General features: G+C 41.0%; 1 protein-coding gene across 6 annotated transcripts in view; it reads left to right on the forward strand.

Annotated features, from left to right (window-relative positions):
* NCKAP5 (NCK associated protein 5) overlaps positions 1-23,927 on the forward strand; it is a 1,219,674-nt gene that overhangs the window by 676,904 nt on the left and 518,843 nt on the right. For all 6 annotated transcript variants that reach the window (XM_027562077.1, XM_027562091.1, XM_027562069.1 and 3 more), the window contains one exon: positions 15,720-15,853. In XM_027562077.1, coding sequence (XP_027417878.1) covers positions 15,720-15,853 — 134 coding nt within the window. The remainder of the gene's footprint in view (positions 1-15,719; positions 15,854-23,927) is intronic.

Raw genomic sequence — 23,927 nt, forward strand, 5'->3', positions numbered from 1 at the left:
AATATGCCATCTAGGTTGGTGATAACTTTCCTTCCAAGGAGTAAGCGTCTTCTAATTTCATGGCTGCAGTCACCATCCTCAGTGATTTTGGAGCCCAAAAAATTAAAGTCTGACACTGTTTCCACTGTTTTCCCTCTATTTCCCATGAAGTGATGGGACCAGATGCCATGATCTTCATTTTCTGAATGTTGAGCTTTAAGCCAACTTTTTCACTCTCCTCTTTCACTTTCATCAAGAGGCTCTTTAGGCCTTCTTCACTTTCTGCCATAAGGGTGGTGTCATCTGCATATCTGAGGTTATTGGTATTTCTCCCGGCAGTCTTGATTCCAGCTTGTGCTTCCAGTCCAGTGTTTCTCAAGATGTACTCTGCATATAAATTAAATAAGCAGGGTGACAATATACAGCCTTGACGTACTCCTTTTCCTATTTGGAACCAGTCTTTTGTTCCATGTCCAGTTCTAACTGTTGCTTCCTGACCTGCATATAGGTTTCTCAAGAGGCAGGTCAGGTGGTCTGGTATTCCCATTTCTTTCAGAATTTTCCACAGTTTATTGTGATCCACACACTCAAAGGCTTTGGCATAGTCAATGAAGCAGAAATAGATGTTTTTCTGGAACTCTCTTGCTTTTTTGATCATCCAGCAGATGTTGGCAATTTGATCTCTGGTTCCTCTGCCTTTTCTAAACCCAGCTTGAACATCTGGAAGTTCCCGGTTCATGTATTGCTGAAGCCTGGCTTGGAGAATTTTGAGCATTACTTTACTAGCGTGTGAGATGAGTGCAGTTGTGCGATATGGACCTAACAGAAGCAGAAGATATTAAGAAGAGGTGGCAAGAATACACAGAAGAACTGTACAAAAAAGATCTTCATGATCAAGATAATCACGATGGCATGATTACTCACCTAGAGCCAGACATCCTGGAATGTGAAGTCAAGTGGGCCTTAGAAAGCATCACTGTGAACAAAGCAAGTGGAGGTGATGCAATTCCAGTTGAGCTACTTCAAATCCTGAAAGATAATGCTGTGAAAGCGCCTCAGTCAAAATGCCAGAAAATTTGGAAAACTCAGCAGTGGCCACAGGACTGGGAAAGGTCAGTTTTCATTCCAATCCCAAAGAAAGGCAATGCCAAAGAATGCTCAAACTACTGCAGAATTGCACTCATCTCACATGCTAGTAAAGCAATGCTCAAAATGCCTATAGAATTTATCAGAAGTAACTCTATTAGATAATGTAAGCTGTATAGTTCCTTTTAGCCATATCTTATTTTTATTTGGGACTTTCAAGATTTTTCAGTGCTTCTCTATACATTATTTAATGATTCCTCACAGTGATATTGTGAAGTTGGGTTGGGCGATTTTGCTTTCCCAAAAATGCAGGAGAAGCAAGCTTAAAACAGTTATAGTTCAAGTTAAATCTGCTGTCCAAACCTTCTGGACTAGCAAGTGGTACAGTTTAAACCAGTAGCTGGTAGCATTCACCATTCTCTATTTAAATATCTTCCCATTCTGTTATTCAGCCTCTTAGTTCAGTTTTTTATACACACAGTCGTCAGGTGATCTTTGCAAAGTCTTTATTAGATCCTATCACTCACTTGATTAAAATGTGGTAAATAGTTACTGCTGTACTCTAGATATAATCTCACATTTTAATATGACTTTCTTGTTCCCCTGGCTCCTTCCGCCTGTGTCATATGTCACTCTGTCTCCTTGCTCACCAGGCTCCAGGCACACTGAACTTCTCTTTGTTCTTTTCACATGTAACTAAAGACTTCCTACTTGCTACTCATTCTGCCTATAGAACTGATCCCTTTTCTTTACCAAGTAACTCCCAGTCATCACAGAGGCCTCAGTTTGTATATTAATTCCTCAGAGAAGCCTTTCCCTAACACACTGGGCAAAATCGGTTCCTCTGGCTGTCATCTTTCAGCAAACCCTTAATTATCCATCAGTTTGTATTGATATATTTGTCTGTGTGATAGTTCATGTAGTACCTGCCACGTCCACTAGAGACTAAGTCTACTGCAGCCAGGAATAGTGTCTTTTGGATTCTTGGCTTGTCTCTTCTAGTGTCTGGCACATAGTACCTGTGTGGTAAACATTTGTGGTGTAAGTGAATTAATATGTCCATGAGCGTGTGTGTATAGCTCTTTTTCTAAGAAGAGTTGTATTAAATTAGGAAATAATGACAGTACCTATAGATTTTTCTCCTTTTCCTGGTAACATATAGTTAGGAGGCTTTTTTGATACTCAAAACAATGTAAGCAACTCAGGAAAATTAGCAAAATAAGAGTTAAAAAAAAATAAAATGAGTTATCCAGGGGAATGGTGGTATCTCCTTTGCTAGAGGTTTAGTTAGAGGATAATGATTGAGGAAATTTAAGACTATGTGAAGGCTATGAGCTAAAGATGTGATCAAAAGACTTGGAATTAAGAGAGTTTTCTTGGGACTTCCCTGGAAGTCCAATGTTTTAGACTTTGCCTCCCAGTGCAGGGGACGGTGGGTTTGATTCCCGGTCCCAGAGCTAAGATCCCATGGCCTTGTGGCCAAAAAACCATAGCATAAAACAAAAGCAATATTGTAACAAATTCAATAAAGATTTTTAAGAAAATGGTCCACATCAAAACAAAAACTTAAAAAAAGTATGTAAAACACTTTTTTTTGGTTTTTATGCTTGATTCTATGTTGAAGGTCCAACTATTTTCTTATGCCCAAAGAAGGAAAGGAGAAGGAAATGGCAACCAGCTCCGGTATTCTTGCCTAGAGAATTCCATGGACAGAGTAACCTAGTGGGCTACATACAGTCCATGGGTTGCAAAAGCTGGACACGGCTGAGAGACTAATACTTACTTAAAGAGGAAAGAGCTTTGGAATCCTCCTCTTGATTCAGAGTTCTTTTTCTCCACCATGATATATAGCTCTGCTGTAATATGACATATCTGTTTCTAAAAATCATTGCACAGGGCTTGTAGGAAAAATGGAACCAGGGACACAATACTGAAAAACTGTAAGTGACACTTTGAAAAAATAGGCATCAAATAAAAATGGCAGCTAAGTTTTACAGTGTTAAATGGTTAAGATATACAGAAATAACACAAGAAATATGGCACTTGACCTTGAAAGGACGTGCAGTTTGCTTGTGGGAGTGATCATGGGAAGGGCTGCAGCTTGTGAGTTATTGTGAAGCAGTGGAAAGAAGGCTGTGTGAGATCAGAGGGCAAGTGTTACCATCAAACGTGGATGGGGTGACTCACGACACACATGGCGGGCTGAGTATGGACTGAATATTTCTAACTGGGTTCGTTCAGGTGCAGTTTCTGTGTTCACTTATGTTTCTCATGAATGAAATTGGGTCTAAGAGAGTAGCGTCATTCTCAGACTGTCTGTCCATTGTGCTGGGATAAATTTGTCTTTTTAAACTAAGTGTTAAAAGGTGATCTAAGATGGTAATGTAGGAAGATGCTGGACTCACCTCCTCCCACAGACACTCCAAAACTAGGCTACGTATGGAACAATTCCCTCTGAAAAAGACTCTCAGACTAGCTTAACTTTTTCATCATATCAAGTGAGAAAAAGGCCCCATCAAGGCGGGTAGAAGCAGATACCTGACCCTGCCTTAAACCCCACACCCTGGCGTGGTGACCCACAACTGGGAGGGAACTCATAAATCCTGAACTTCTTCCTCAGGAATGGGAAGTCTGTACCCCACATCGGGTACCCCAACTCAGGACTTGCGCCTGAGAGACGAGCCCCCAAATCATCAGGCTTTGAAAGCCAGTGGGGCTCATGATCATGAGACCCAAAGAGCTATAGTGAACTGGAAAACTGCGCTTAAAGGACTCATTCACCCCAGGGCACAGCACAGAGGTGGCAGTTAGAAAAGCACCCAGACTGTGTGTTAAGATTTGTTTGCTGATCGTTAAATGTTTAAGTGCCTGCCAGAGGGGAAGGGGCCTATTCGAATTCTGACCAGGAATGGAGGCACTGGCCAGTGGCATCCTTGTACTCTTCCTCTGACTCACTAAAGCCTGCAGGCACCATCTCTTCTTTTCTTCTTGGAAGGTGGCATCTATGTGGTCTCTCCCTGCCAGCTCCTCAGTGTCAATGTCTCAAGGTGGGAGCTGTCACACACAGCTGGTGTCCTGGATTTTTATGTCTGGTATACAGTTTTCTGGCAGCAACCCAGGGGACCGCCCTTGGGCACCTGGCTCTAACAGCTTGCTTTCTTGGATTCATGGGAGTGTAACAGTCAGAGACAGTTCTTAGCAGGCTGCCACCCCCAGGGCACAGATAGCAGATTGTAACACCCCTGGTCTTTCTGAGGAGGCCCATTTCCTTGCCCAGAAGCTCCTGGCCTGGCACACTCCTCGCGACCCAGGGAAAGGCTCTCGGGATGAAAGCTGGTGGACACAGTCTTCATCCTCTCACTCTCCCTCACTCTAGCTTTCCGGTATCTCCCAGAAAAAGAGCTTGTACCCTTGTCTGGTACCCTCATTTCTGCAGCAGCCACAAAGGGACACCGGTATATCACCTGGCTCTAGAAGTCAGCAGGGCTTACACTTGTGGGTCTCACAGAATGATAACCACTGGAGAAAGCATTTTTAAATAGCTGCCACCTGAGGGCACAGCAAGAGGCAACAGACCCAGGAACTCAATCTTTCTGTGAAAGACTTATCAGCATAGCTGCAGTGTGAGGGGCATTCTTCTAATTAAACACACATCAGAGGACTGACTTCAGATCTTTCAAAGACCTTAGAGGGCAGATGCTCTCTTCACACTCTGTACTGTGCCTCAGAATGCCAGTGTCTCTTGGAAGATAGCTCTAACCTGTGTCTGGTGCCCCAGTTTTTGTGGGCATAGGGGAAGCTCCTTGACTGCCTGGCTTTGGTAGCCAGAGGGGCTTGCATTGTCAAGTCCCACAGATCTGTAACAATCAGAGGCAATTCTCAGGACACTGCACAAACACTAGAGTGAAACACATTTATTTAGTCTTTCTGTGAAAGAGGCCTATTTACTTATCCTGGAGCCTCAGCCTGAGGGACAGCTTCAGGTTTACCACTCGTCTAGAGGCTGTGGCGGTAGTCTTGGGAACAGACACTGCTGCTGCTGCTAAGTCGCTTCAGTCGTGTCCAGCTCTGTGCGACCCCATAGATGGCAGCCCACCAGGCTCCCCCATCCCTGGGATTCTCCAGGCAAGAACACTGGAGTGGGTTGCCATTTCCTTCTCCAATGCACGAAAGTGAAAAGTGAAAGTGAAGTCGCTCAGTCGTGTCCAACTCCTAGCGACCCCATGGACTGCAGCCTACCAGGTTCCTCCATCCATGGGATTTTCCAGGCAAGAGTACTGGAGTGGGTTGCCATTGCCTTCTCCAGGGAACAGAAAGTAGTGACTTCCAAATACATTCATCTAGAGCCCTGAATATTGCAACTGTTGCCAATAGGACGTATCTGGAGTGCCTGGTCTGGAGCCAGCAGGGTTTACAATTGCATTCCCAAAGGAACTTGAACATTTGCATATGTCAAAAGCTACTGCCTGAGGGGTCTGGCTTCCAAGCACCCTGAAACTAGGTGCTGACTGAGATCTTTCCCTTTATAACATTGACAGTTCTTGGCACACCACCGCCACCTGCGAGCCACTAAAAAATAATAAGGCAGACTACCTGGCCAATTACAGAGTTTCATGAGAAAGCCAAGATCTAGGGAAAGAAGGCCACTCCTTCAAGGTGGGGAGAGGCAAGAGTTTCACTTAATACACAGAAACGATCATAAAGAGTCAAGCAAAATAAGGAAACAGAAAAATATTTTCCAAATGAAAGAATAAGGTAAGACCTCAGAAAAAACCTAAATGAAGTGGAGATGAGTAATTTACCCAATAAATGATTCAAAGTAGTGGTCATAAAGGTGCTAACCAAACTTGGGAGAAGACTAGATGAACAGAGTAAGAACATTGATGGAGATAGAAAAAAATAAGAAATTACCAAACAGAAATCAGAGAGATGAGGATCAAAGTAACAAATGAAAAATACACTAGATGAGTTCATCAGCAGACTAGATGAAGCAGAAGAAGGGATCAGTGATCTTGAATACAGGACAAAGGAATTCATCTAAGCAGATCAGAAGAAAAAAAGAATTTGAAAAAAGGAAGAGAGCTTAAGGGACTTATTAGACAACATCAAGCAGACTAACATGTCTACTTCAAGAAAAAAGCAATATCTCAAATAAACAACCTAACTTTATATCTTAAGGAACTAAAAAAAGATAAACCAACTAAGCTTAAAGTTCATAGCTGGAAAGATGTAACAAAGATCAGAGTGGAGATAAATGATATCTAAAAGTTTCTAAACTAAAAAATGTTGACTAAAAAGACAACGGAAAATATCAATGAAACTAAGAGCTGATTCTTTGAAAATAATTATTGACAAACCTTTAGCTAGACTTACCAAGTAAAAAAGAGAGGACTAAATTAAGTAAACATCAAAAATGAAAGAGGAGACATTACAATTCATACCACAGAGATACAAAATATATTGACAGATGACTGTGAAGAATTATATGTCAACAAATTGGACAATCTAGAAGAAATTGATAAATTCTAGAGACATATGACCTTCCAAGATTGAATCACAAAGAAACAGAAAAGCTAAATAGAGTGCTTACCAGGAAGAAACTGGATGAATAATCAACAACTTCCCAAAGAACAAAAATTCAAAACTGAATCCTACCAAACATTCAAGGAAGAATGAATACCAATCCTTCTCAAACTTAAAAAAAAAATAGAATAGGAGGTAACATTTCCAAATTCATTTTAAAAGACCTGTATTACCATGATACTAAAACCAGGCAAAAAAAGAAAAGAAAATTACAGGGCTTTAATGAACATAGATGCAAAAATCCTCAACAAAATCTTAGTAAACTGAATACAACAATGCACTAAAAGGGTCATTCACCATGATCAAGTGAGATTTATTCCAGAGGTGCAAATTTAGTTCAACATCTACAAATGAGTCAGCATGATACACCATGTTATCAAGCTGAAGAATAAAAATCATGTGATCATTTGAATATCCATAGAAAAAGCATTTAACAAAATTCAGCATGTATTTATAATAAATACTTTTAATGGTGTAGATGGAGCATGCCTCAGCATAATAAAAGGCTGTAAATGACAAGCCTGTGATAATAACTAATATTAATACTCAACAGTGAAAAGCTGAAAGTTTCTCCTCTAATAATCAGAGCAGCACAAAGATGTCCACTCTTGCCACTTTTATTTGGCATATTATTGAAAGTTTCAGCCAGAACAGTTAATAAAGAAGGAGAAATAAAAGACATCCAAATTGGAAAGGAAAAGAACCCTGTCACTATTTGAAGAAGACATCATTTTATATATCAAAAATTCCAAAAACTACCAAAAAACAAACAAGCAAAAAAAAAAACACAAAACTGTTACAAGTAATAAATTCAGTAAAGTTTCAGGATACAAATCAGTATACAGAATTCCAGTGCATTCTTCTACACTAACAATAGACTATCAGAAATAGAAATTAAGGAAATAATCCCATTTACAATTACATAAAAAATAGTAAAATACCTAGGGAATAATTTAACCAAGGAGTTGAAAGGCATATATGTTGAAAACTATAAGACACTAATGAATGTAACTGAAGACACAAGTAATGGCAAATATACTAATTCTCATGGATTGGAAGAATTAATATTAAAATGTCCATAATACCAAAAGCAGTCTACAGATTCAATGCAATCCCTATTAAAATTCCAGTGACATTTTTCACAGAAATAGAACAAGCAATCCTAAAATTTGTATGAAACTGCAAAGGCCCTGAATAGCTAAAGCAATCTTGAGAAAGGAGATTAAAGCTGGAGGCATCATGCTAAAATTATATTGCAAAGCTATAGTAATTAAAACAGTATGGTATTGGCATAAACACAGACACATAGATTAATGGAGTTGAATAGAGAGCCCAGAAATATAGCCACACATGCTGTTGCTGCTAAGTCGCTTCAGTCGTGTCCAATTATGTGAGACCCCCAAAGACGGCAGCCCACCAGGCTCCGCCATCCCTGGGATTCTCCAGTCAAGAACACTGGAGTGGGTTTTCATTTCCTTCTCCAAAGCATGAAAGTGAAAAGTGAAAGTGAAGTCACTCAGTCGTGTCCAACTTGTTGCGTCCCCATGGACTGCAGCCTACCAGGCTCCTCCGTCCATGGGATTTTCCAGGCAAGAGTACTGGAATGGGTTGCCATTGCCTTCTCCGATAGCCACACATACATGGTCAATAAAAAGCAGAGACATTACTTTGCTGATAAAGGTCATAGAGTCAAAGTTATGGTTTTCCAGTAGTCATTTATGGATGTGAGAGTTGGACCATAAAGAAAGCTGAGCACCAAAGAATTGATGCTTTTGAACTGTGGTGTTGGAGAAGACTTTTGAGAGTCCCTCTGACAGCAAGGAGATCCAATCAGTCAATCCTAAAGGAAATCAATCCTGAATATTCAGTGGAAGGACTGATGCTGAAACTCCAATAATATGACCACCTAATGTGAAGAGCCAGCTCATTAGAAAACACCCTGATTTTGGGAAAGATTGAAGGCAGGAGGAGAAGGGGACAATAGAGGGATGCGACAGTTGGATGGCATCACCAACTTGATGGACATGAGTTTGAGCAAGCTCTGGGAGATGATGAAGGAGAAGGAAGCCTGGTGTGCTGCAGTCCATGGGGTCGCAAAGAGTTGGACGCAGCTGAGCAACTGAACAAGAACAGCATAGTAAATAAATTTATGACAAGCTAAGACCAAAATGGGGAGAGAATCTCTTTAATAAATGGTTTTGGAGGAAACGAATATTCACATGCAAAAGAATGAAACTAGACTACTCTTTTATAACACACACAAAAAGTAACTCAAAAAGTGTTAAAGGCTTAATGGAATGTAAATCCTGAAACCATAGAATTCCTCAAAGTGGAAAGCTCCTTGACATTGGTCTTGGTGATGATCTTTTGAATCTGTTACCAAAAGCCGAAACACACAAGTGGGACTACATCAAACTAAAGAGCTTCTGCACAGTAAAAGAAGCCATCAACAAAATAAAAAGCAATCCAATAGGAGAAACTATTTGCAAATCATCTATCTGGAAAAGGGTTGATATCCAAAATACATAAAACTGAGTCTGGAAGGAACCCTGGGCTTTGAATTTTTGTTATTGTTGTATGTGCACTCATTCGCTACAGTCCTGTCTGACTCTTCGAGACTCTATGAACTTTACCCTGTCAGTTTCCTCTGTCAATGGGATTCTCCAGAAAAATGTTATGGAGTGGGTTGCCATGCCCTTCTCCAGAGGATCTTCCAGGCACAGAGATCAAACCAACGTCTCCTGCATCTCCTGCACTGCTGATGCATTCTTTACCACTGAGCCACCTGGGAAGCCCCTTTGTTGTTTTTGTTTGGTCATTAAATCATGTCTGACTCTTACCACATGGTAGCCCGCCAGTCTCCTCTGTCCTTGAGATTTCGCGGAAAAGAGTACTGAAATGGGTAGCCATTTTCTCAAAGGGATCTTCCCAGTCCATTCAATTCAGTTCGGTTGCTCAGTCTTGTGTGACTCTCTGCAACCCCATGGACTGCAGCAGGCCAGGCCTCCCAGTCCATCACCATCCCCCAGAGTTTACTCAAACTCACGTCCATTGAGTCGGTGATGCCATCCAACCATCTCATCCTCTGCCGTATCCTTCTCCTCCCACCTTCAGTCTTTCCCAGCATCAGGTCTTTATAGATGAGTCAGTTCATCAAATCAGGTGGCCAAAGTATTGGAGTTTCAGCTTTAACATCAGTCCTTTCAATGAATATTCAGGACTGATTTCCTTTAGGATGGACTGGTTGGATCTTCTTGTAGTCCAAGAGACTCTCAGGAGTCTTCTCCAACTCCACAGTTCAAAAGCATCAATTCTTTGGTGCTCAGCTTTCCTAAAAGTCCAACTCTCACATCCATACATGACTACTGGAAAAACCATAGCTTTGACTAGATGGACCTTTGTTGGCAAAGGAATGTCTCTGCTTTTTAATATGCTGTCTAGGTGGATCGTAGCTTTTCTTCCAAGGATCAAGTGTCTTTTAATTTCATGGCTGCAGTCACCATCTGCAGTGATTTTGGAGCCCCCCCAAAATAAGATCTGTCACTGTTTCCATTGTTTCCCCATCTATTTGCCATGAAGTGATGGGACCGGATGCCATGATCTTTGTTTTCTGAATGTTGAATATTAAACCAACTTTTTCACTCTCCTCTTTCACTTTCATCACGAGGCTCTTTAGTTCTTCACTTTCTGCCATAAGTGTGGTGTCATCCACATATCTAAGGTTACTGATATTTCTCCTGGCCATCTTGATTCCAGCTTGTACTTCATCCAGCCCAGAGTTTCTCATGATGTACTCTGCATATGTTAAATAAGCAGGGTGACAATAAACAGCGTTGATGTACTCTTTTCCCAATTTGGAACCAGTCTGTTGTTCCGTGTCCATTTCTAACTGTTGCTTCATGACCTGCATACATGACCTGCATACAGTTTTCTCAGGAGGCAAGTCATGTGGTCTGGAAGTCCCATCTCTTTAAGAATTTTCCAGTTTGTTGTGGTCACTCAGTCAAATGATTTGGTATCATCAATAAAACAGAAGTAGATGTTTTTCTGGAACTCTCTTGCTTTTTTGATGATCCAGCAGATGTTGGCAATTTGACCTCTGGTTCTTCTGCATCTTCTAAATCTAGCTTGAACATCTGGAATTTCATGATTCACATACTGTTGAAGCCTGGCTTGGAGAATTTTGAGCATTACTTTTCTAGCATGTGAGATGAGTACAATTGTGCAGTAGTTTCAGCATTCTTTCTCATTGCCCTTCTATGGGATTGAAATGGAAACTGACCTTTTCCAGTCCTGTGGCCACTGCTGAGTTTTCCAAATTTCCTGGCATATTGAATGCAGCACTTTAACAGCATCATCTCTGAGGATTTGAAATAGCTCAATAGGAATTCCATCACCTCCACTTGCTTTGTTCGTAGTGATGCTTCCTAAGGCCCACTTGACTTCGAATTCCAGATTGTCTGGCTCTAGGTGAGTGATCATACCATCATGATTATCTAGGTTGTGAAGCTCTTTTTTGTACAATTCTTCTGTGTACTCTTGCCACCTCTTCTTAATATCTTCTGCTTCTGTTGGTCCATACCATTTCTGTCCTTTACTGTGCCCATCTTTGCATAAAATGTTCCCTTGGTATCTCTAATTTTCTTGTAGAGATCTCTAGTCTTTCCCATTCTATTGTTTTCCTCTATTTCTTTTTTTTTTAAATTTTATTTTATTTTTAAACTTTACATAATTGTATTAGTTTTGCCAAATATCAAAATGAATCCGCCACAGGTATACATGTGTTCCCCATCCTGAACCCTCCTCCCTCCTCCCTCCCCATACCATCCCTCTGGGTCGTCCCAGTGCACTAGCCCCAAGCATCCAGTATCGTGTATCGATTTCTTTGCACTCATACTGAAGGCTTTCTTATCTCTCCTTGCTACTTCTTGGAACTCTGCATTCAAGTGTGTATATCTTTTCTTTCCTCATTTGCTTTTCGCTTCTCTTCTTTGCACAGCTATTTATAAAGCCTCCTCAGACAACCACTTTGCCTTTTTGCATTTCTTTTTCTTGGGGATAGTCTTGATCCCTGTCTCCTGTAAAGGGTCACAAACCTCCGTCCATAGTTCATCAGGCACTCTGGCTATCAGATGTAATGCCTTGAATCTATTTCTCAGTTCCACTGCATAATGATAAGGGATTTGATTTGGGTCATACATGAGTGGTCTAGTGGTTTTCTCTCTTTTCTTCAATTTAAGTCTGAATTTGGCAATAAGGATTCATGATCTGAACCACAGTCACCTCCTGGTCTTGTTTTGCTGACTGTATAGAGTTTCTCCATCTTTAATTGCAAAAAATACAATCAATCTGATTTCAGTATTGAGCATATGGTGATGTCCATGTGTAGAGTCTTCTCTTTTGTTGTTGGAAGAGGGTGTTTGCAATGACCAGTGCATTCTCTTGGCAAAATTCTATTAGCCTTTGCCCTGCTTCATTCTATACACCAAGGCCAAATTTGCCTGTTACTCCAGGTATTTCTTGAATTCTTACTTTTACATTCCAGTCCTCTATAATGAAAAGGACATCTTTTTTGGGTGTTAGTTCTAGAAGGTCTTATTGGTCTTCATAGAACCATTCAAGTTCAGCTTCTTCAGCATTATTGGTTGGGGCATAGACTTGGATTACTATGATATTGAATGGTTTGCTTTGGAAACGAACAGAGATCATTCTGTCATTTTTGAGATTACATCCAAGTACTGCATTTTGGACTCTTTTGTTCACTGTGAGGGCTACTCCATTTCTTCTAAGGGATTCTTGCCCACAGTAATAGATATAATGGTCATTTGAGTTAAATTCTCCCATTCCAGTCCATTTTAGTTCACTGATTCATAAAATGTTGATGTTCACTCTTGCTATCTCCTGTTTGACCACTTCCAATTTACCTTGATTCATGAACCTAGCATTCCAGGTTCCTATTGCAATATTGCTCTTTACAGCATCGGACTTTACTTTCATCATCAGTTGTTTTTGCTTTGGCTCCATCTTTTCATTCCTTCTGGAGTTATTTCTCCACTGATCTCCAGTAGCACATTGGGCACCTACTGACCTGGGTAGTTCAGCTTTCATTGTCATATCTTCTTGCCTTTGCATACTGTTCATGGGATTCTCAAGGCAATACTGAAGTGGTTTGCCATTCTCTTCTCCAGTAGATCACATTTTGTCAGAACTCTCCACCATGATTCATTCATCTTGGGTGATCCTACAGGGCATGGCTCATAGTTTCACTGAGTTAGACAAGACTGTGGTCCATGTGATCAGATTGGTTAGTTTTCTGTGATTATGGTTTTAGTCTCTCTGCCCTCTGATTGGGAAGGATAAGAGGCTTATAGCAGCTTCCTGATGGGAAAGTCTGACTGAGGGGGAAACTGGGTCTTGTTCTGATGTGTGGGGCCATACTCAGTAAAACTTTAATCCAATTTTGTGCTGATGGTAGGGCTGTGTTCCCTCCCTGTAATTTACCTGGGGCCACCTAGACAGCTTATGAAAAAGCAGAGACATTTCTTTGCCAACAAAGATCCATCTAGTCCAAGCTATGGTTTTTCCAGTAGTCATGTATGGATGTGAGAGTTGGACTTTTAGGAAAGCTGAGCGCCAAAGAATTGATGCTTTTGAACTGTAGTGTTGGATAAGACTCTTGAGAGAGTCCCTTGGACTGCAAGGAGATCCAACCAGTCCATCCTAAATGAAATCAGTCCTGAATATTCATTGGGAGGACTGATGCTGAAACTGAAACTCCAGTAGTTTGGCTATCTGATTGGAAGAACTGACTCATTTGAAAAGACCCTGATGCTGGGAAAGATTGAAGGTGGGAGGAGAAAGGGACAACAGAGGATGACATGGTTGGATGGCATCACCAACTCAATGGACATGAGTTTGAGTAAACTCTGGGAGTTGGTGATGGACAGGGACGCCTGGCTTGCTACAGTCCATGGGGTCACAAAGAGTCGGGGACAAATGAGTGACTAAACTGAACTGAAACTGTGAAGATAATGGCGACCTCCTTCAAAAGGCTCACGCATGCACTGCTACACTAGTGCCCCCAGCCTTGCAGCAGGCCACCACCGACCCATGCCTCCACTGGAGACTCCTGGACACTCACAGATGAGTCTGGGTCAGTGTCTTGTGGGGTCACTTCTTCTTTCTTTTGGGTCCTGGTGCTCACAAGGTTCTGTTTGTGACCTCCATGCATCTGTTTCCCCAGTCCTGTGTAAGTTCTGGCGGCTCTGTGGTGGGGTTAATGGCAATGTCCTCCAAGAAGACTTATGACGTACTCTGGTCTACTATACCCAGAGCCTTTGCCCCTGTGGCAGTCTACTGCTGACCCGTACCTCCACAAGAGACACTTAAACACAGTTCTGTCTTAGTCTCTGTGGGGTCTCTGGGTCCTGGTGCACACATGGTTTGTTTGACCCCTATAAGTCTCTCTGGCGTGTATGTGGTTTGATTCTAAATGCAATTTACCCCCTCTTACCATCTTACTGGGAGAAGGCAATGGCACCCCACTCCAATACTTTTGCCTGGAAAATCCCATGGATGGAGGACCCTGGTAGGCTGCAGTCCATGGGGTCGCTAAGAATCGGACACGACTGAGCGACTTCACTTTCTCTTTTCACTTTCATGCATTGGAGAAGGAAATGGCAACCCACTCCAGTGTTCTTGCCTGGAGAATCCCATGGATGGAGAAGCCTGGTAGGCTGCAGTCCATGGGGTCGCACAAAGTCGGACATGACTGAAGCGACTTAGCAGCAGCAACCATCTTACTGGGGCTTCTCCTTTGCCACTGGATGTGGGGTATCTCCTCAAAATCTCTCCAGCACCACACAGCTGATGCTCCCGACCCAATAGAGCAGGCTTTTTATGCAGGAGACAGAATATAGTCAAAGTTGCCGATGCGCAGAGTGTGAAGTATTTTTAGAAGACCTTGATTTTTTTTTCCAGAAATGGTCTGTTTCATTCATGGCCCTCAGAAGAATTTTTTATTCCATGAATGATACAGTGGATCAGGTTTCATCTAGGTAATTCAATGTACAGAGTCATAGTGTTTGATTTATTTAGAGATTCAAGTCTCTGCTTCCATTCTTTCCCTTGAAGAATGTTGGTCCCTGATAATCAGGCATTGTCTTTGATTATCATTGTTGATTATATATGCTATACACAAAGTACTTAATTTAGTAATATCCATAACCATAATAGCATGACATGCTTTAAAAAAAGAAAAGGCAGCAACAACAGCAAAACAAAAACAAAAAAAGTTGTTAGTTTTAGCTGAGTCCATAATGTCAGGATCTGAGCATGTGTGCTTTTTACCTGTTCCTGAAGTGGGATTTTGCTGAACCATTTATCCTGGGTCATCCAGTCCCTCTTTTTAACACCTGATGTCCATTTATGAGAAGCTCATTTTCTGGGATTACAAATAAACCACTTTATTTGTAATTTATAAATTACAAATTTATACATTGTAATCACTGGTTTGTGATTTAACCAGTTTCTATCTGTGAAAATCTATTTGGGCAAATACAAAATAGTTCTTTAACCTTATCCTCATCAGCTCCATGGCATAATTAAGTTGTAATGTCTGTATATAATACAGAAATGTTCCCTTTAAAGTATTACCAGAGATTGAAGAGATGAAATCATTCTCAACAGCCAACAATAAACTTACTCGTTACTACTCAAAATGGTATGCATTTGCTAGTATGGCATTATTCAGTCATCGGTCTTCATCTCTGCCTAGGAAGCCACCTGATTTGGTGGAAATCATTCAGGCATTGTAGTCAAATCGGCCAGGATTGAATACTTGTTACCTTATTTGTTTTTATGACAAACTACTTTGATGTCTTGGATCCTTGGTTTCCTAGATAACAAGAGATTAATACTAGAACCTACTTCATGAGGTTGCAATGAGGATGAAATTAATTAATATATAAAGTCCAAGGTAGGATTTAGTAACCAAAAGTGACTACTAATTATTTTTTAGTAATATTTAAGAAACACCTTCTTAAAAGCCATCCCCTGTGTGCCTTTTACAGCATGAGAAGCTGATACATGAATTGGAAGAGGAGAGACACTTGCGTCTTCAGAGTGAGAAGCGCTTGCAGGAGGTGACACTAGAGTCTGAGCGCAACAGAATTCAGATGCGCGGCCTGCAGCAGCAGTTCTCCAGGTACTGTTCTGTCCGGAGCATCTTGCTTCCTGAGGTGCATTGCTCCCCATACCAGTTACACCTTTGCTTGAATTTCCACTGTGCAAGCTCGTGTTATATTTGAGAAGCTAATGACCAACAGTTTAGCTTCTAGCCAAGCCATCCAATTGCATTTGGACCAGTCTTCTGGAACTTTCCATGTGTACCTTAGACTTGAATTTGTTGAATTTAGTTATCTTTTCTTCCCTAATGGCTCTTCAAAGTATCTTTCCAAAGTAAGATGAGTGGGCTGTGTGGCCTACAGGTGTGATCTGGGAAAGCCCAGCCAGGAGGATGCAGTTTTACTGGGCTTATTGTCCGATTCTCAGGTAGAGAGAGTGTGAATCTTCCAGTAAACTCTTACTCTTTATTTAGAGAAATTTTTAGAATCTGTTAAAATTATAATCAGTGTTTTCCTTTAAAAAACATAACTTGAATTCAAAACAATTTGGATAAAGTAACTCTTTGGTTTAATGTCAGCATAGTAAAAATCTTTCAACTTTCAAATATGGTTAATATGAGGCCAGGTTAAGTTCCAACCTATTATTTAAAATCTCTTCAGTTTCACAGAAGAAACACAAACTTGTGTGATTACAGTCCTAGAATCAGATCTAGGCACCCTATGAGGGACTTTGCTTTCATTTTTGTGTTTTACTTCAATTTGCAAAAACCAGGAAAATAATTTTTAACTCTTTTCTCCCTCATAAGGCTGTCTCAGATTCAAATTTTAAAAGTTGCCCTAAGATTTTCTTCAGCAAGCTCTGTCTTGCCTTGGATTTACCATTGGGATTTGGATAAAATTGGTGATGGATAATTTTGCTTCCTCATCATGAGGCTTTTCTATTGGTAACAGTTTTATCTGTGTTGCAGGAAGAATTTGAGCCTTTGGATGATTTATCTCATGGTGGCTCATACCATGAATGTGTGCGATTTTGGTTTAGAGGCATCTTGGAGGAATAGGGTAGAAAGGATGGATGACTCCTATGTGTTCAGAATCATAATTTAACACCCTGTTCAACTCTTGGAGCCCATGATAACACAGGTGCTGTAGAAAAGCACCAATCAATACTTTAACAAATGCATGTCCCACCCCTCACAGGCTATTACTTATGCAGCCTTGTGCTCAATTTTTCATTGTGTTTGATGGCAACTCTCACTTTGTGTCTCCCACCTTGAAATAATAGCTCTTCCCCCACCCCCTGAAGCAACTTTGAAACAAGTACCGCTTTGTAATACTTGCCATTTTAATGCTGTAAGAAAGGAGGGTGCAGATCCTGCTACCCTTGTACCATCTAATTGAGATGTCTCTGTATTCAAGCTATTGATTTACAGCACGTGAGGCATCAGCACAGTAAATTATTTTCCTATGATGCCAGGCCATCTGCTGTAAATCAGATGACAATCCCATACAGATTTGAGTTGTACAAGAGTGGATGCTACATCCTAGGCTGAAAAAGAAGATAATTATTTGTAAAACAAATAGTGGTTTGTTTTACATACTGCTTTTGTGAAGATTTTTTTTTCCCTCAACATAATCAGTTTTCTTGGTAAGCTTCTTTGACACTGAAAGTTCAAGGCCAGTTACAGCCAGACAACTAATATAAATCAGCAAAAGATGGGGGAGAAAGCATATGTAACAGAGAAGATAATTACAGAATAATTCAAGTAGACACACTAAACCGCTACTGATGGCCTTTCACATTTTAAACTTTGGTTTGTAAGATGTCTCTAGTTAGGCTTATTTAAACAGTCCTGTTGCTGTACTCTAAGTCTTTATAAATTCCTCACTACTACAAAACATGTCTACAGCACATCACCCTGAGACATTTGTTGCTGTTGTTCAGTTGCTAAGTCGTGTCCAACTCTTTGTGACCCCATAAACTGCATGTACCAACCTGAGGCATGGTCAGTATCTAAATGGTCATGTAAATAAGTTCTATAATTCAAATAATTGTATTGAATTTAAAACTTTTATAGTCAACAAGTCTTTTTATTTTTAGTACATGATATCTGAGGTGTACTGTAGACATACTTTGGGTATTTTTAAAAATAATGTAATAGTCTATCTTTTCAAAGGACATGATGTGACTTACAATAAAAGGCAGTTTTACAATAAGACTATTAAAATAAAAACAGAAAATGAAGACCATGAAAGGGAAGCATGCTTTCTGGAGAGTGGGCACTTAATTTAGCTCTAAGATTCATGGCAGACATGATTAAAAGGAAAACGCAAGAGGACATGTAATTATTACCTCAGAGACAAAGGCTACTACTCTTTTGAAACATTGTCTTTGGCAGTAAACTCATAGTGGAAGGCACTTCATAGACCCATCCAGAGATGGCATTGAAGGATATGATAGACAATGGTCCAAGATAGTGCAAATTATGATTAATTCATAAAAGTATTACTGTGTCTGCTATGTCACTTATGTCTATGAAGTTAAGCAGCTTCACACTACATGAATTAGGAATGTTTGGTCCATGTCTGTGTGAAAACAACTAAAATAGGCAGAACTTCACTGCTCAGTGTTCTCAAGCATTATATCTCAATTTCATGGGGACAAGTAAGTATACATGTGTTGTATCTTTCTAATACTCTTTTATGAACCTAGAGCACAGAGGTATGAGATATTGAGGCCTGGGCTGAGTTGAATGAGATATTTTTAAGGTATTTTTGATCATACTGTATCCATGGGAGAATCTAAACAGTAGTCAAGGAGATTCTGAGCCTCAGGTTCAGGAATGACATGAGGCATTAAAGGGAAAAAATGAATAATGAAGTTAGAAGATAGGACAATTAGGTACATGTGTGAAGAGAGTTCAGGTGTCAGAATGAATGATTCAGAATGATTTGGAGGCTTGATTTTATACAATTTCATTTAGATGATGGGCTTGGTGGCTTAGAAGCACTGGGCAAACCTGGTTGTGATTATCTGTGGTAATGAGTAACGAGATCACTTAGGTGCTAAAAATCTATTAAAGTGTTAAAGGAGTAGTTCTCTTTTATGTCACCACCAAACCTTCATCTATAAGCCCTTCCTCCCTCTTGACCTCTGATTAGGGTATAATGATTAGCAGGAGTCCAGAATTTGGGCAATTAAAAAAAAATGTGGCCAGAGGTTACATAATTATCTATAAGCTCATAAATCAGAAATTGCCTTCACTGACGGTGATTCAGGCAGCCATAACAAACTTGATGTAGACCATTTACCTTCTTTAATGTAAATTCAGAGAAGAAAAGGGATGCTGTCAAATTTAGCCTTCCCCATAGATGAAGGCATAAATCAAGCCAGATGCAATAAGAAGTACTTAAAGGCAGGTGGCGGTGTCATTAGGGCTACCCCTTCCTTCTCTTATTATTTAGTGATTAAATCAAAGATGCTTTCCAGATGTCAGAGTGATTGTTTAACCCATTGTCTGTGTTGTATACATGTCTGGACATATTTTATGTGGGGTTAGCTTTGTGATTCTTCCCTATAATTCTATAATTTTCTTTGCACTATTTGAACTGTGATTGTCAAGCCAGCCAAGGTCAATGGTGCAAACTGAGGCTATGGCACTTCCTTCCTTCCTGTGTAAAGAGAATTAGTGTTTGAACCCCAGTTTCATTACTCCTGCAATGGCTCAGTAGGTAAAGAATCCTCCTGCAATTCAGGAGACATGGGTTCAGTCCGTGGGTCAGAAGGATCCCCTGGAGGAGGAAATAGCAATCCACTCTAGTATTCTTGCCTGGGAAATCCCTGGCAGGCTACAGTCCAAAAGGTTGCAAAGAGTTGGACATGACTGAGTGAGCGAGCACAACTCATTACTCCACCTTGAGTGAATGAAGTGGCATTGACCAGGTGGGGTGTATTGAAGTGGAGTAATGGCCACAGGACTGGAAAAGGTCAGTTTTCATTCCAATTCCAAAGAAGGGAAATGCCAAAGAATGCTCAAACTACTGCACAATTGCACTCATCTCACACTAGCAAAGTAATGCTCAAAATTCTCCAAGCCAGGCTTCAACAGTACGTGAATTATGAAGTTCCAGATGTTCAAGCTGGATTTAGAAAAGGCACAGGAACCAGAGGTCAAATTGCCAACATCCGTTGGATCATGAAAAAAGCAAGAGAGATCCAGAAAAACATGTACTTCTGCTTTATGGACTATGCCAAAGCCTTTGAGTGTGTGGATCACAACAGACCGTGAAAAATTCTTCAAGAGATGGGAATACCAGAGCACCTGGCCTGCCTCCTGAGAAATCTGTATGCAAGTCAGGAAGCAATAGTTACAACTGGACGTGGAACAACAGACTGGTTCCAAATAGGAAAAGGAGTATGTCAAGGCTTTATATTGTCACCCTGCTTATTTAACTTATATGCAGAGTACATCATGTGCAATGCCAGGCTGGATGAAGCACAAGGTGGAATCAAGACTGCCAGGAGAAATATCAATAACCTCAGATACGCAGATGACACCACCCTTATGGCAGAAAGTGAGGAAGAACTAAAGAGCCTCTTGATGAAAGAGGAGAGTGAAAAAGTTGGCTTAAAACTCAACATTCAGATAACTAAGATCATGTCATCCGGTCCCATCACTTCATGGCAAATAGATGGGGAAACAATGGAAACAGTGACAGACTTTATTTTGGGGGGCTCCAGAATCACTACAGGTGGTGACTGCAGCCATGAAATTAAAAGATGCTTACTCCTTGGAAGAAAAGTTATGACCCACCTAGACAGCATATTAAAAAACAGAGACATTCCTTTGCCAACGAAGGTCCATCTAGTCAAATCTATGGTTTTTCCAGTAGTCACGTATGGATGTGAGAGTTGGATTTTTAGGAAAGCTGAGCACCAAAGAATTGATGCTTTTGAACTGTGGAGTTGGAGAAGACTCTTGAGAGTCCTTTGTCCTGCAAGGAGATCCAACCAGTCCATCCTAAAGGAAATCAGTCCTGAATATTCATTGGAAGAACTGATGCTGAATCTGAAACTCCAGTACTTTGGCCACCTGATTGGAAGAACTGACTGATATATAAAGACTCTGACGCTGGGAAAGATTGAAGGCCAGAGGAGAAGGGTACAACAACAGAGGATGAGATGGTTGGATGGCATCACCGACTCAGTGGACATGAGTTTGAGTAAACTCTGGGAGTTGGTGATGGACAGGGAGGCCTGGCTTGCTGCAGTCCATGGGGTTGCAAAGAGTCGGACACGACTGAGTGACTGAACTGAACTAATCATTAATTTCTAAAAAACAGACTTGTGAAGATATAAGCAAGTCTGCTGCTGCTGCTGCTAAGTCGCTTCAGTCGTGTCTGACTCTGTGCGACCCCATAGACGGCAGCCCACCAGGCTCCCCCGTCCCTGGGATTCTCCAGGCAAGAACACTGGAGTGGGTTGCCATTTCCTTCTCCAATGCATGAAAGTGAAAAGGGAAAGCGAAGTCGCTCAGTCTTGTCCGACTTAGCGACCCCATGGACTGCAGCCTACCAGGCTCCTCCGTCCATGGGATTTTCCAGGCAAGAGTACTGGAGTGGGGTGCCATTGCCTTCTCCAATAAGCAAGTCTACAGAGTACTAATTTCATACAAAGCATGCATGATTTGCACAAGTATTTGTGTTGGTCTCTTAGGAAACAATCTAATCAGTGCGTAGGTTATTACTGAAAGCTGCTATTCATATTAGACAATCAAGTACTTTTATTGTATGCACAATAAGATAGAATACAGTGAAAGTGAAAATCACTCAGCTGTGTCTGACTCTTTGTGAACTGGAGTGGGTAGCCTTTCCTTTCTCAAAGGGATCTTCCCAACCCAGGGATTGAACCCAGGTCTCCCACATTGCAGGTGGATTCTTTACCAGCTGACTTACAAGGGAAGTCCAGAATCCAGTATGTGTCCTCAAAACTATAAACTCCAGGTGGAGAAGCTGTATGTACATCTAAGAATCCAACAACACATTTTAAGTTTAGCTGTAAATGAAGGGACATTTGTCTAAATTCTGGACAGCCATACTTCATATTTACTAATGTATGTTTTCATGCAAAGACATGAGTCAAATCAAAAGAAATAAATAATTGAGTAGTGAAACTAGCAGTAATAACATATGTGATCATCATGTGGAAACTCTATGCTGCAATATATATCTGAAACTTTAAATTAGAATCAACCTGGTAGACTCACCATCAGGCAGACATGTTTTGTAAGCGATCTGCAGTTAGCAAATCACATCACACCCAAAGCATCAGAAATCAGTGTTTTTCTGCGGCCATGAAATATTCCAGGCCTGTGGGTATGTGTGTGTGGGTGTGTGTGTGTTTATGCCATGCAGTGGAAATTTCAGTAACAGGAACAATTAAACTTTGTCACTCATAATTGACTAAGATACTTAAAAATCACCCAAATGGAATCCAAGCTGGCACTCTATCTCCAGAATTTCTCAGCACCTGTTTTGACCTTCTCTTGCACTGTTATCTGCTGCCTTGAAGCTGAAGCAATTTCTTTGCTTGCTGTAAGGGGATTTGGCCTCTCACAGTTGATTGCTGTGCTTAAGTGCAGTCTGCTGCTTGCTGAACTTCAAGGAGACATACATGGAGCTCGTTTTACCACTTAACTCCTTCACTGGCTGCTGTTCACATTATCATATGTCAGAGACTTTATGGAATCCTAGGGTTCATTTTCTGTTGCTCATTTGGAAGCTGTAGGCACCTGACATAGAAGTGTGTGTTGAAGAAAGTAATCAGTTCAGTTGAGTTGCTAAGTCGTGTCTGACTGTTTGCGACCCCATGAACCGCAGCACACCAGGCCTCTCTATCCATCACCAACTGCCAAAGTCTACCCAAACCCATGTCCATTGAGTCGGTGATGCAATCCAACCAGCTCATCCTCCGTTGTCCCCTTCTCCTCCAGCCCGCAATCTTTCCCAGCATCAAGATCTTTTCAAGTAAGTCATCTCTTCGCATCACATGGCCAAAGTATTGGAGTTTCAGCTTCAACATCAGTCCTTCCAATGAACACCCAGGACTGATATCACTTAGGATGGACTGGTTGGATCTCCTTGCAGTCCAAAGGACTCTCAAGAGTCTTCTCCAACACCACAGTTTGAAAGCATCAAGTCTTCAGCACTCAGCTTTCTTCACAGTCCAACTCTCACATCCATACATGACTCCTGGAAAAACCATAGCCTTGACTAGATGGACCTTTGTTGACAAAGTAATGCCTCTGCTTTTTAATATACTATCTAGGTTGGTCATAACTTTTCTTCCAAGGAGTAAGCGTTTTTTAATTTCATGGCTGCAATCACCATCTGCAGTGATTTTGAAGCCCAAAAAAGAAAGTCAGCCACTGTTTCCCCATCTATTTCCCAGAAAGTGATGGAACCAGATGTCATGATCTTAGTTTTCTGAATGTTGAGCTTTAAGCCAACTTTTTCACTCTCCTCTTTTAGTTTCATCAAGAGGCGCTTTAGTTCTTCCTCACTTTCTGCCATAAGGGTGGTGAAAGTAATACGCCTTTCATTGTTCTGCCCATATATTCCTTTCTATGTCTGTATCTGTCTGGTGCATTAAAAGAACATTTTCTCTACATCTTTAGAAGGAGTGAAACATAAGAAGATGAGAAGACCTGTCAGCTGACCTTTGGGCAGTCAGCAGCACAGGGCTCTTCTGCTCCTATTTTCCATTTGCTCGGTTCCCAGAATGTTTGTCAACTTTAACCTGTCACTGAGGCTGGCTCTCCTGAGTGCCTTGTTCTCCTGATGAATGTAGAGGGTGCTTTCCTATTGATTTGGAGTTACTGGTTCCACATGATCAGCAATATTTCTGGCTGAGACTTGTCATAAAAATGGAGGCTTCTCACTTGCTCCTCTGGGTAAATCTACCAGAAGTTTAAAATGACGTGGGACTTCCCTGGTGGTCCAGTGGCTAAGACTCTGTGCTCCCAATGCAAGGTCATGGAACTAGATCCCACATTCCACAGGCCACAACTAAAAAGTAAAAATGTCAAAACAACATTAGTCAAATAACTTCTCTTCAAATGGGCAACAGATGGAATAAATGGCATGGCATCTTTTTAA

Source organism: Bos indicus x Bos taurus, chromosome 2, assembly GCF_003369695.1.
Source record: "Bos indicus x Bos taurus breed Angus x Brahman F1 hybrid chromosome 2, Bos_hybrid_MaternalHap_v2.0, whole genome shotgun sequence".
Lineage (NCBI taxonomy): Eukaryota > Metazoa > Chordata > Mammalia > Artiodactyla > Bovidae > Bos > Bos indicus x Bos taurus.